The sequence below is a fragment of the Alligator mississippiensis genome, chromosome 2 (assembly GCF_030867095.1).
Source record: "Alligator mississippiensis isolate rAllMis1 chromosome 2, rAllMis1, whole genome shotgun sequence".
In the NCBI taxonomy this organism is placed as follows: Eukaryota; Metazoa; Chordata; order Crocodylia; family Alligatoridae; genus Alligator; species Alligator mississippiensis.
In genome coordinates, this window is record NC_081825.1 from 87,687,151 (window position 1) to 87,699,974 (window position 12,824).

Sequence of the window (12,824 nt, forward strand, 5' to 3'; positions counted from 1 at the left end):
ACTGGATATTATTACTTGCATTACAGGCTTACATTGCCATGGGGAAAATGCTCATTTATCATGCTCAGTTGAGACCATTTAACCAATTAATGCATGATTATTACAGGCACACCTACTACTCACTCTGTACCTCTAAAAATGCAGATTTAAGGATTTAATTTTATGAAGGGACATAGGAGTAATCATCTCAAACCAAACCTAAGTTTTATCTGGTCTACTGCCTCGCAACCAGAATCAAACGAACTTACAAGAAAGCTCTAATTATGGAAGAACTAGTTGTAGAGAAAAATATTAAATATCATAGACCCATGCAATGCAAGTTCCTAAGAGCTATCATCTACAAAAAGCCAATCATGAAGCCTACTACACTCTTGGCATAGATATCTTACGCCATATAAAAACCCAATTATGTTGAGACCTTAGAAAATGGAAACAATAATCTCCGTGCACAAGCAATACAACACTTTTTTTTAAAGATAGAGTTTGTATGATGCACCCACTTAAGACTGAACTCTAAACTCAAACTGGCTTACTTAAGTTTATGTCCAGACTATACAAAACATAAACCACTCTGCTATAGGGTAACTGAGATGAGAATTACTATTTAGCCTCTTTTTTGGACAGAGAAGAGAGTGGTAGGAATAGTGCTAACGCACTTTTCCATTCACTGTTAAACTTAGTGTCTTGATCCTCTATATTAGTTTGTCTGGCTGGTTAAAAAACGACTCTCTAGGCACAGTTGTAGAAAAAATGCTTTCTCTATAACTATCTGGAAGAGTTTCCCAAATGAGACTGCCTCCATTGTGTTCCTTACTGAGTTCTCAGAACCATAAATCTGATCCCTCATGTCTGTCGTTATAGCATAGCCCTAGGTTGTTTTGCTATATGAACTGCTAGAAATGCAGACAGGGAATTTCAGGCACATGTTTGTTTGAAAATACCTAAAATTTAGTCACTGAAGTTACAAGAACTCAACCATAACAGTCTAAGCACTTTAAACCTTGTAATATTTCAATAACTACTTGTTAGCAGCTAGCAAGTTATACTTTTTAGGTTGTGGTTGCTAAGAAATGACTTATTAAGTATACTGTCAGTATTTCATCAGTTTTCCTTCAAACAAAAGAAATTCTACCAATACTTGTGGAGGGTACTTTTTTTTTTTTTTTTAAAGTAGAAGCTGAAGGGGGAAACAGTATCCTGTTTCCAGCAATGTCCTGTTAGGTGCACACAGAATATATAAATGATTAAACATGACAACACAAACTCACCTGAAAATTTTAAGATGCTTGCTGTTCACAAAGTCAGGGATTTCTAATGGGGAAAGAAATGAACACATTAACTTCTGTATTATCCACCACAATGCTCATTAAAAAAAAAAATCAAAGCAGCATCAGTTGTCTGCTGGCTAAAGGCCTATACTGATAAATTGAAATACAAGGACAGATAGGAATGAAAATAGGGATTAAATTCTCATGAGATCCAAGAGAAGTAGTCTAGGAAGCAGACTCTTCTTCCCACTGCCATAACGCAGGGGAAAGAATCTGTGATTTTTACCAGCATGCTTTTCCTGAACCCTCCTGTGGTTCTGTATTAGCTTTTGAAATTCTACAGCCAACAACTTTCTATCCAAAAGTGCAAGTGCTCGAAAACCACCGATCCTTAAAAAGGAAGCTGCAAATGCCTAGTTTGAAGACCAGGAGTAAGATTAAATGCATCACCTGCATTACATTAGTGCCTGGCATCCATGGCCTGTTGTGCCTCTGTACACTCACACAGAAAGAGACAGCCCCTGCTCCACAGAATTCTCAGTCTAAATAAACTAAACAGGACTGAAGGGGAAGAGTATCATTTTCAAAAGGATCCAATGCTCAGAAAACTAATTTCACTAAGTGTCAATGAGACTTAGGCCCAGGTCCTAAGCCCCACCATATGAGCTTTATGTACCTACGTGTGATTCTATTCTTCCCTGCTTAAGTCCTTGAAAAAGATTCAACACAAAAGGTGGATGCTCTCTGCTTTTTTGTGACTTAAGTCTTAAGGCTAAGATGATGGCATGTTATAAAAGTAGATGAGATAACATATTTTTTCTTGGACTTAAGCAGGGTGGGATATGAACACACTTAGGAGCCTAGTTCAGTGCCTAATGCTAGAATAGGATCTGGCTCTTAGGCTTCTAAGTCACATTTTACAAAGGGATATATGCTTTTGAAAATCGTTTCCTAAAATGCTCTCTGCAAGGGACAGATAAGCAATTCTGGACATAGTTCCAACAATGTCAAGAGTAGTACAATGTTAACAAAAATGAAACTGCAAGGTAAACAAATATGTGTAATACTGTGTTTTCATGGAGTGATACAGCTTTCTTGATAAAAGAGAACATATTCCTGGCTGTGAAGCGTACCATTTCCTTCCATCCAAATATGAACCTAACCTGCCTCAAGAACTTGAGATATGCTAGTTCAAGGGTCAGGGAGCATACCACTGTTTTACCCAGAGAGGTGGTGGAATCTCCATCCTTGGAGGTTTTTAAGACCCAGCTAGACAAAGCCTTGGCTGGGATGATCTAGCTGGGGGAGATCCTGCTTTGAGCAGGTGGTTGGACTGGATGACCACTTTCACATCTAATTTACTACAATTCTAATATAACAGTCATCAAAGTCATTATTAATGACAGCAATAAACTATTGTTGACAAACTATTTTTTTTCAGTATTGCAATCTGTATTTTGAAAGAAATGCAACTGTAAATTTTAACTACAATGTTATGCTTCTATGAAGATGTTGAGATATTCTCTTTCTCTTGGGGCAACGCCGAACATTTTTTATAACATCACAAAATGTGTAGTGCTACTAAAAATAAAATGCTATGACCAGCCACACGTTCAAAGCCTCTTGGCTGGAAAGCAGCAGGGTTGCCAGAAAGGCAAGCACCACAGCTTCCTTCTGCACCCCCCTCCCCCAAACGAACTTTAAAGGACTCAAAAGACAGGCTTGTGAATGCTTTAAAGCTCCCAGCTCTTGGGCAGCCTGAGACCAAGCTGAACCCAGTATAGGGCTACTTGGGAGCCCTTTAAAGTTCCCAATGCTTTAATGGGCTGCCGATGTTGAAGCACTAGCTGCCCCCTTTAAAGCTTCAGGCAGCCCCGTCTCCATTGCTGCAACAGGACTGTGTTTGTACAGACTTTCTCAGACAGCCTGCAGGCTTCGCTACGCAGTGGCAGCGGGGACAGGGCTGCACCCAATTCTCCCTAACAGCTCGTTGCTGCTGGAAGAGCCAGCTGCTTTTCCTCTCTCCCTCACCCACATTCAATCAGAAACTTCTTGGATGTGAGGTTGCCATTTTTTAAGTAGATTTGCCATTTTATCGCGTGATTTATTGCTTGAATGTCTAGCATGTTACTATTTAATTTGCAGAACACGTTAATTACATGATAAATATAATGTCTGCAGGGGCCTTGAGGTAATTTTCTCTCAATCACAAATCAATAGAAACAGCTTTTTAACAGGCAGGCTTTTATACTGATTAGTCACCTCTCCAAATGAGCAGAGCAGGAAACAAGTGGCGTACCTTGATGATGGACTCTCTTTATGCAATTGAGAAAAAATGGAAGCTGCCTTTCTTTGGGAAAGTGGATTTTCTAGTCACCATCTGAAATTACATGGAAAAAACTCTGTGCTCTCTTACCCAGTCCCTACCTGTTCCTTCTCATTGGGTTCAAAAAGGCTGTACCAGGTAAAGAAATTAGTGCACAGTTTGTCCAAGAATGGGAAGCTAGCTACTCTGAGGCACAGACATGACTCAGAGTCATTTCTTGACCATTTCTGAAATCTTATAGGTGACCTGCTTCATGTCATCAGTATCAATGAGCAATTTAGAAAAATGCTAATGCTCAGCAGCCTTGAAGTTTCAGCAAAGCGTGAAATGTCTCATTACTATCTAGAAACAGTTATTCAGTTTTAAGGGGCAGCAAAATGTCTCAACCAAGAAGTATGCTACCTCTCTAGCATTAAATCTAATTTACCACTTCATATCTTTAAAATCTCACATTGATTCAGATGGCACTTATACTGTCCTCAAACCCTGAACAAGAAGTGAAAGTCAGAAGCTATTCTGTCTTTGTCCACCTTTCAATTTTCCTCAGTATCAAGGTAATAAGCCACATAATACTATCAATGCTGAATTATGTATCTTATTTTCCCCAAGATAAAATGCAGCATGAAACATGTCATTCATCTTTGCGTTTGTAGTTGGGCAGTCTGCTATTGAAAAAAATCCTTTCCCTTACATTTAATTAAGGTCACATATCAGAGTTACAGTTTATCAGATATGTCTGGAAAAGAACTGGATGTTACCCACAACTCTTCTTCTACATATATCCTGACCACTATAAAAGACTCTTTTGTATTCTTCTTAGTCTTTTCAACCCTTGCTTTTGAATCTTGCTTCCTACCGAACAGCTTTAATTATCGTCTCTATTACTGTTCATACCAGTGAAATCTACCAAATTCTTGTCAGCTGATTTGCTGTCCACAGGGTTCTCTACAACTGTTGCAAAAGGCATTAGAAGTGCCTGAAAACTTCAGATTGCAGACCTACATTACTTTACATTTAGTTCACATTTAGATTTTCTTCATGGAAAAAAGTACTCAATTTTTTTTTAAAGCTTACTTCTTTACAAGTTGATGGCATTCATTTGGGAAAGCTTCCGATTTGCCACAAGCAAGGGAATATTTTAAGCCTTTCTGGACAGTACAGCAATAGTGTGGGACAAGTTTTGCTTTTTCCTATACATTTCATGATCACCTCAAGTGCAGTCATTGTACCTAAATGACAGGCTATTACTTCCTGAGCTGCTGAATCCAGATAAAACTTCTGTGAGTTTTAAGTTAAGACAAAAGACTTTTGTGCTTTGCACGTGTAGTGTTGTGGGAAATAAAAAACTTCATTTTTCTTTTAAGGCTAAAAAATTTGGGCTTGTAGGTATGTTCATCCTCATTAATGTAGTATTTTCACATAGCTTCTACGCAACAAAGAAAACACTAGTAGTGCACTAAATCTATTGTGTAGGGTTATGCTAATCAGTAAATTATATTTATACGGTACTTTAAAAATATGGGCACTGTGACTATTTCTATATTATAGGGGTTGTCAAATGGGGGGACGCATACCCCTAGGGGTACTTGGAAAGGTCCTAGGGGATATGCACATGTGAGTGGGGATGGAGCGCCGCCACACACCACTGCCCACTGCCCCGTGGCACTGCTGCACATTGTTTTCCTACGGCTAGTCACACATGTGGCTCCGCGGGCTGCTGACAGGCTGCGTGCAAGGCCTGTCAGCAGCCTGCAGAACTGCACACAGCGGGTGGTGGTGGCAACCACTGTGTGCAAGCTTTCCCCTGCCCCCCAGCCACCAAAAGGGGTACACTTCTTTAAAAATGTTGAAAACCACTGCTATATTACATGGAATCAGCAGTTCAAATAAACTGATCAGAAGCTTTTGGATTGGTTTCATCCCAAATGTGTACTAAATTAGGACAACCATAGAATAGTGCATCCTAAAATTCTGTTTCTGTCACCAAGAAATTACCCTGTTGTTGCTGCTTTGAGAATGTGTTTTATCCATTAAACCACAAAGAGACCTTAGAGAGCTGAAGCTTAGCTAACAACTGCTGATCTGGTGTGCTTTTACTTTTGCTCCACTTAACATAACACAACACTGTCTCTAAGTTCCCACTCTCTGTTATTCTCCGTGATAAACCAAGATTTGCAGCTCATATATTTCTCATTCAAATTTGTTCCACCATTTGCCAGCCAAAAACTTTACTTTTTTATGAATTTCCTAATTTTCTTATAAAATGTTAGTGAATTTACAAACTTAAGTTTGTAAGAAGTGTGTGATCTTGGATGAAGATGAACAGAAAACCTAGAGATGGGCTAGTTGCAAATTCAGTGAAATACAGGATTGCCAATTATCTGTAAATTTATGGACACTCCACAAAAAAAACACACCCACTGAAGGTACAGGGAGCGGGGGTCAGGATAAAGGTGTAGACCAGGAGGAAGAGAGGCAGTGGGTGAAGCGTCCATGCTAGGACAGAGGGAGCAGGGTCAGCAGGGGCCAGGCTGTGGGGTGGGCTGGGAGAGGCAACACAGTGAAGAGTGCAACTAGAGTTGCAGGGGGCAGCATAAGGTAAGACCACTGCTGCAGTCACACAGGACTGCCAATCCAAGATATTTTTTTTAAGTGAAAGAAAAAATGTCAGTAAAAAAAATTCTGTGTCATTAAATATGTGCAGATTGCCAGTGAAATAAGTTTCTGGGGGTAAAATATCAGATTTTTTTTTTCCCTGCATAGGTGTTTGCCCAGCAGAGAAAACTTTCAACATTTTACCTTCCTTTTGGTAAAGAGTTCTGAGCACTTCAAAAGATGGAAGAGCCTGGCACCACGTAAAGCTCAAAGCAGAGATCAGCAAAAGCTTAAACAATTTTTGCTTTGTTTTTATTAAAACTTTCATTTAAAAAATCTGCCTCCTAAAATTATATTTTCTATGTTAACTTGGAGAGACTAACCATAGGCTATAATATACAACTCAGTAACATACTGTAGAAATAGGCCATTACTCAAATACAATCACAGAAGACACCAGAATTCAGATAAATTTACTATTATAACCACAAACAACAAATCTTCTGTCTTGGTTTTCCTATTATTTATCATTTTGACCAATTCAAAATATTTCCTTTTCCCATAAGTGAACACAAGATAGTCCAGTAGAAGGCTGCATTAAATAAAATTATTTCCTGAAAGACTCTAATATCAAAGTCTGCTTCGTTATGAATTACGCAGAGAGGTTTGGATATTAATGTGATTTAAAAAATAAAGTCCTGATCATTTTATACTCTTCATTACAAAATATTGCCTAGTCATTCATATTTATTGCACCAATAACATATTAATTTCTGTAGAATAAAATGAGAAAAGTCATCAAGAGCCCAATGAATCTTGTTTCTAGTAGTGCAATAAAGTAATCCAAGGATTTAAGTGCTTGCATATATTCATATATATATATATATATATATATATATATATATATGGAAGGTTGATTAATGTTTACCAAATTAGTGGTTGGAAAATAAGCTAAGTATATAGAGGGTGTATACTGGCACAGGGTACATTCTGTTTTATTATTCAGGGTACAAATAATCATCATTCAAGCCACTGAATGTTATATAAAATATATACAAAATTCTAGTATAATAAAAGCCTTCATCTGTCTGTCTGCCTGTTACACTGTAGGCCCATTGCACATGCACGGTCCATAGGGTGGGTTGCAATTGGCTGGCCCAGAACGTTATAGTGGCGAATTGGCTGGAGGGTCACACCCAGAGAGTCGTGGTAGATGGGTCAGTTTCGACCTGGAAGGGTGTGGGCAGTGGGGTCCCGCAGGGCTCGGTCCTTGGACCGATACTCTTTAATATCTTCATCAGTGACTTGGACAAGGGAGTCAAATGTACTCTGTCCAAGTTTGCAGATGACACAAAGCTATGGGGAGATGTGGACACGCCGGAGGGCAGGGAACAGCTGCAGGCAGACCTGGACAGGTTGGACAAGTGGGCAGAAAACAACAGAATGCAGTTCAACAAGAAGAAATGCAAAGTGCTGCACCTAGGGAGGAAAAATGTCCAGCACACCTACAGCCTAGGGAATGACCTGCTGGGTGACACAGAGGTGGAAAGGGATCTTGGAGTCCCAGTGGACTCCAAGATGAACGTGAGTCGGCAGTGTGACAAAGCCATCAGAAGAGCCAATGGCACTTTATCATGCATCAGCAGATGCATGAAGAATAGGTCCAAGGAGGTGATACTTCCCCTCTATCAGGTGCTGGTCAGACCGCAGTTGGAGTACTGCGTGCAATTCTGGGTGCCACACTTCAAGAAGGATGCGGATAACCTGGAGAGGGTCCAGAGAAGGGCCACTCATATGGTTAAGGGCTTGCAGACCAAGCCCTACGAGGAGAGACTAGAGAAACTGGACCTTTTCAGCCTCCGCAAGAGAAGGTTGAGAGGCGACCTTGTGGCTGCCTATAAGTTCATCACGGGGGCACAGAAGGGAATTGGTGAGTATTTATTCACCAAGGCGCCCCCGGGGGTTACAAGAAACAATGGCCACAAGCTAGCAGAGAGCAGATTTAGACTGTACATTAGGAAGAACTTCTTCACAGTTCGAGTGGCCAAGGTCTGGAACGGGCTCCCAAGGGAGGTGGTGCTCTCCCCTACCCTGGGGGTCTTCAAGAGGAGGTTAGATGAGTATCTAGCTGAGGTCATCTAGACCCAGCACTCTTTCCTGCTTATGCAGGGGGTCGGACTCGATGATCTATTGAGGTCCCTTCCGACCCTAACATCTATGAATCTATTACAGACAGACAGACTATGGCAGACAGACAGAAGGCAGCGGTCAGGGGCCAGGTCAGGGGCACAGCGTGGTGCACTGCCTGCCATGGGGCACTACCTGCTGAGGGGCACTCCCTGCTGCAGGGCACGGGCATGGCCCTGTGGCACGCTGCTGCAGGGCGCTGCTGCGTGGCACAGTACACCACACCATGCCCGCTCCCCCCCTCCCCGCTGCATTCCCCTCCTTGCCACCTGTTGTTCGGAGGCATGGTGCGGTGTGCTCCAGATCACAGCTGGCAGGGAGGAGGCAGCGGGGGGGAAGGGGAGCGGCCGCTCTACGCAACATGGCCCCACAGCAGCACACCCTGTCCTGCTGTGCTCCCAATTGCCTCCGCCCAGGGAGATGGTGCAGGGTGGAGCAGTGTACTGGGCCACATTCGGAAGGAGCCAGAGTGGGGGGGACAGGACGTGCCACCCCTTGGCTCCCTCGTGTGCCCCTGGACGAGCCGTGGAACTCTGACTGCTCCATGAACCGGCCAAGCCAGGGCCCCAGTCATGGTGACTGGGACCCTGGCTGGGCCGGGTCATGGGGCAATCATAGCCCTGCAGCTCCCAAAGTGGCACGGCGCAGGGGAGCTAAGAGGGGAGCGTGGCTCCCTGGTCTGTGCATGGGCAAGGGCAGGGCAGCTACAGGTTGTGCTCACAGCCTCTGTTCCATGCCTCTGCTTTGTCCATAACACAGTGTGGCACGGCTCCCTGTGCCTCGGTGCCCAGCCCAGCCCGCCCTGCAGTGGGACTTATGTGGCGCCACACAGTTGTCAAAGCAGAGGCAGGGAACAGAGGCTAAATGAAGCCCACAGCTGCCCCAACCTTGCCTGTGCACAGACCGGGAGGCCATGGGCTATGCCCCTGGACTAGCCATGGGGCTCTGATTGCCCCATGACCTTTTCTGGCTGGGGCCCATTCATGGTGACTGGGACCCCAGCTGCACCGGGTCGTGGGACAATTGGAGCCCAGCAGCTCCTCCAGGGGCACAGCGCAGGGGAGGGGGGGGGGAGAGAACGGGCCCAGACCTGAACCAGCAGGGGGGAGGGGGGGAGAGCAGAACCAAACTGGCAGGGGGAGGGGAGAAATGGGCCCAGGGCTGGGGGAGAAATGGGCCTGGACCCAAACCGGTAGGGAGGAACAGGCCTGGACCCGAACTGGAAAGAGTGGGGAGAGAGGGGGGAAACAGGCCAGGACCCAAAGGAGCGGGGGTACCAGACATGGGCCTGTGTCCCTGCCTGCCCATCATTCTTGATAGGCAATTTGTTACTGTTCAATAATGGCTGTGCATCACTGACATCAGCAAAGTAACTAGTATCTCAAATTGCAACACCACCACATTTTGCCTCCAAAAATGAATGCAAGCTTGAAAGAGACCTTATCCTGTGCCTTGAGCCTTCTCATGTAGCGTTTGGCAACCTTTTCAGGCTGAGTGCCAAAATTACCCAATCCAGGTTAGAAGCAGGCAGACGAGCATGCGCTAAGGCCCAGTTGCCACTTTTCCCTGCCACAGCATTGGAGATGGTCTCCACCACTAAAGTCCTCCAGCCTCACCAAATGCTGTATCCACAGGCCAAATCCAATGGCTCCCTGGGCCAGATCTGGCCTGCAGGCCATAGGTTGGACCCTTGGTCTAGTGCACCAAGGAAGGGTGGGATATATCTGCCATAAGAGAGCTTTGCACTACATGGCTAGGGACCGACATTACACATAAACCGGTTTAAGTAATCAGAAACTGGTTTAAACTTGTGACAGAACAGATGTTCAGTGCACATAAACTGGCTTGAAAATAGATGAAACTGGTCTGAGATAAATCTGGTTGAATGCAGTATTAGATTTAACTGATTTGGGTCAAACTGGTTTATGCAATGTCTGACCCAGACCCCCTACCTGATTTAAGTTATATCAAACTCCTCCAGCATCCGGGCATGCTCTCGAGGCTGGGCAGGGCTCTCTGCTCCACAGCAGGGCAAGCCCCTCCCCTCTGCTCCGTGGTTGCAGCTCTGGCAGAGACTGCACGTACAGCAGGGTCCACCTGTCTTCTCCTGTTACCCCCATCCCCTCTGCCTTACAGACACCTCTCAGCATTAGCTAGCATACCACATGCTGGCTACAGTCTGTGCTATAGGAGACCGGACAAAGGGAGACAGGACAGGCTTAGGGCTCTTTGGAGCTAATCAACAGGTAGTTGGTAATGTCCCTCCTTCCTTGGAACAAGTTGTTTAAGGAGAATTTGAATTAATGAGAGATCCTTTTCTTTTGGTGATGGGGTGATAAATGCTGTGTAAATCCCTACTGGCTCCCTCACCAACCAGTAAGGGGGAAGAACCCCTCCCTAATCAGAGCCTCCTGCCAGGGCCTGGCCATGCACCCTCCACCCCTCAGCTCAGCTGTGTAAGGGAAAGCTGCTCTAGCACCCATTGGCTTCTAGCCTGAGCCACTGCAGGCACATGCCTGCATTTTTTCAGTCCAGAGGGGATGTCTGTACAGTTACAAACTGATTCAGCCTAGGCAGGATTAGACTAACCCGCAAAAATTGAATCAATTCAGGCTCAGGCTTTTTGGATTTCTGTCCCTAGCCCATATGGCATGCATCTAGTTCCTGGACACTGAAATGTGGAGTCTCCTGTATTAACAGTAATAATCACCAAACCATCTGTTTTACTAGCAGGCCACAGAACATATTTAGATACCTAAATAAGTAGCGTGTTTTACAAAATTTCACATAGCTGTCATCTCCCAATGAACTCAGTGGAGACAGCTACTTGATCAGCACTTGTGAAACATCATAAGCATGATAAAAGATTAACTATAGACTTAATAGCCTAACCACTGGCCCCTAATTTTGAAAAATCTTAGCCAACAGCTTTGGTTATAAATAGAATGTTTGGGATTATATTCAATCTAGGATCCAAAAAGGATTTCTGTTTCTACTATGATCACGGATGATAACTCATCCTATCACTATCTAAGTATTAACAACAAACTTTGTGCATGACAAATATTTATAATGAAAGAAGGTCCATATGGAAGGCAAAGTACACTGTGTACTTGGAAAAAGAAACAATTATTGGGATTTTAAAAAAGTGAAACATATGGAAACTAAGAATGGCTAAGAAAGAAATATGGAGAAAGAGGAATACTACAGAAATATTATAGAGGAAACTGTTTACTTACAAGGCTAATAATTTTACGCACACACAAGTATATATACCCATGTCCCTTATTCTAAATAATTTTGAATCTCTGATTGAAAAATTTGCCTAAGCACAGGTATTAACGACAAAGAAGATTTCTCTTTGGAAACAGATCCCATTTTTCTATTGAGTAAGGCTAGGAACAGAAATTACACATAAAGTGGTATTAATCGAAAACCAATTTAAACCTGTAACAGAACGGAAGTTCAGTGGATACAAACCGATTTCAAAATGGCCAAAATCAGTTTAAGATAGACCTGGATGGACGTAGTATCAGACTTAACGGATTTAGGTAAAACCGTTCTATGGAACTTCTGTCCCAGAGCCCCTCCTGACTCATGATACTTTGCAGTCCCCCAGCATACCTTGCACATTCAGCACAGCCCCTCCCACCCTCCATTCCAGGGTGGATGGTCTAGTCTCTGGCCCACTGTCTGCTCCAGCCAAACCTGGCTGGCCCCACCTCTGGGCTGCCAAAAAGCTTAGGCAGCTAAGCCCCCACTCCCCAGCCCAACCCATGGAGAGCACAGGGGCCAACAAGGCTGGGTCCAGCACAGGAGTGAGGCTAGGGCAATTGCCCAGCCAGGCTACAGGGAGGAAAGACCCTGCCTTGTGCAAAGCCCCATGGGGAGGGTGGGCATGGCAGGCTTGGGGGCATTTGTTCCTTTCCTACACTTGCCCCCTGTGGCTGAGAGACTGGGTTTGGCACAAGGGTGGGACTGGAGCAATCTCCTAGCTTGACAGTGGGGTGGAAAGCCAGGCTGCATGGGAAAGCCCATTCTGTACAGACTCCAGCTGAAGGAACCGTGCCCAGGGCAAGCTTTCACAGCTGCATATATTTAAAGAGAGATCCACCAAAAACTTCAAGAGAACCAGCTGTTCTGATGGTTCTCTCAAATGGTTGTGACAAAAAAATGCATTTGATGCATTTGACCTCATCCAAAGGCCACGCTGTTAACTATAGCACTAAACTGCGAGTCTCAAATTCACTTGGTTATCGAACATGAATTCTACTAAATTGCCTCCAGTGTTGTTTCATTCCAGGTATCCCATCTTGTTTTAAATGTGATCTCCATTCAGTCTTTGTTCCTATATGTACAACCTCGTATTTAGCTACATTAAATGTCTTGTTCAAATATGTTGTTCACATTACCATATAATCTAGACCAGTCTTTCCCATTTCTCTAAA

General features: G+C 43.8%; 1 protein-coding gene across 1 annotated transcript in view; it reads right to left on the reverse strand.

Annotated features, from left to right (window-relative positions):
- TMA16 (translation machinery associated 16 homolog) overlaps positions 1-12,824 on the reverse strand; it is a 75,681-nt gene that overhangs the window by 2,609 nt on the left and 60,248 nt on the right. The window contains exon 6 of the mRNA XM_059721294.1: positions 1,269-1,311. Coding sequence (XP_059577277.1) covers positions 1,269-1,311 — 43 coding nt within the window. The remainder of the gene's footprint in view (positions 1-1,268; positions 1,312-12,824) is intronic.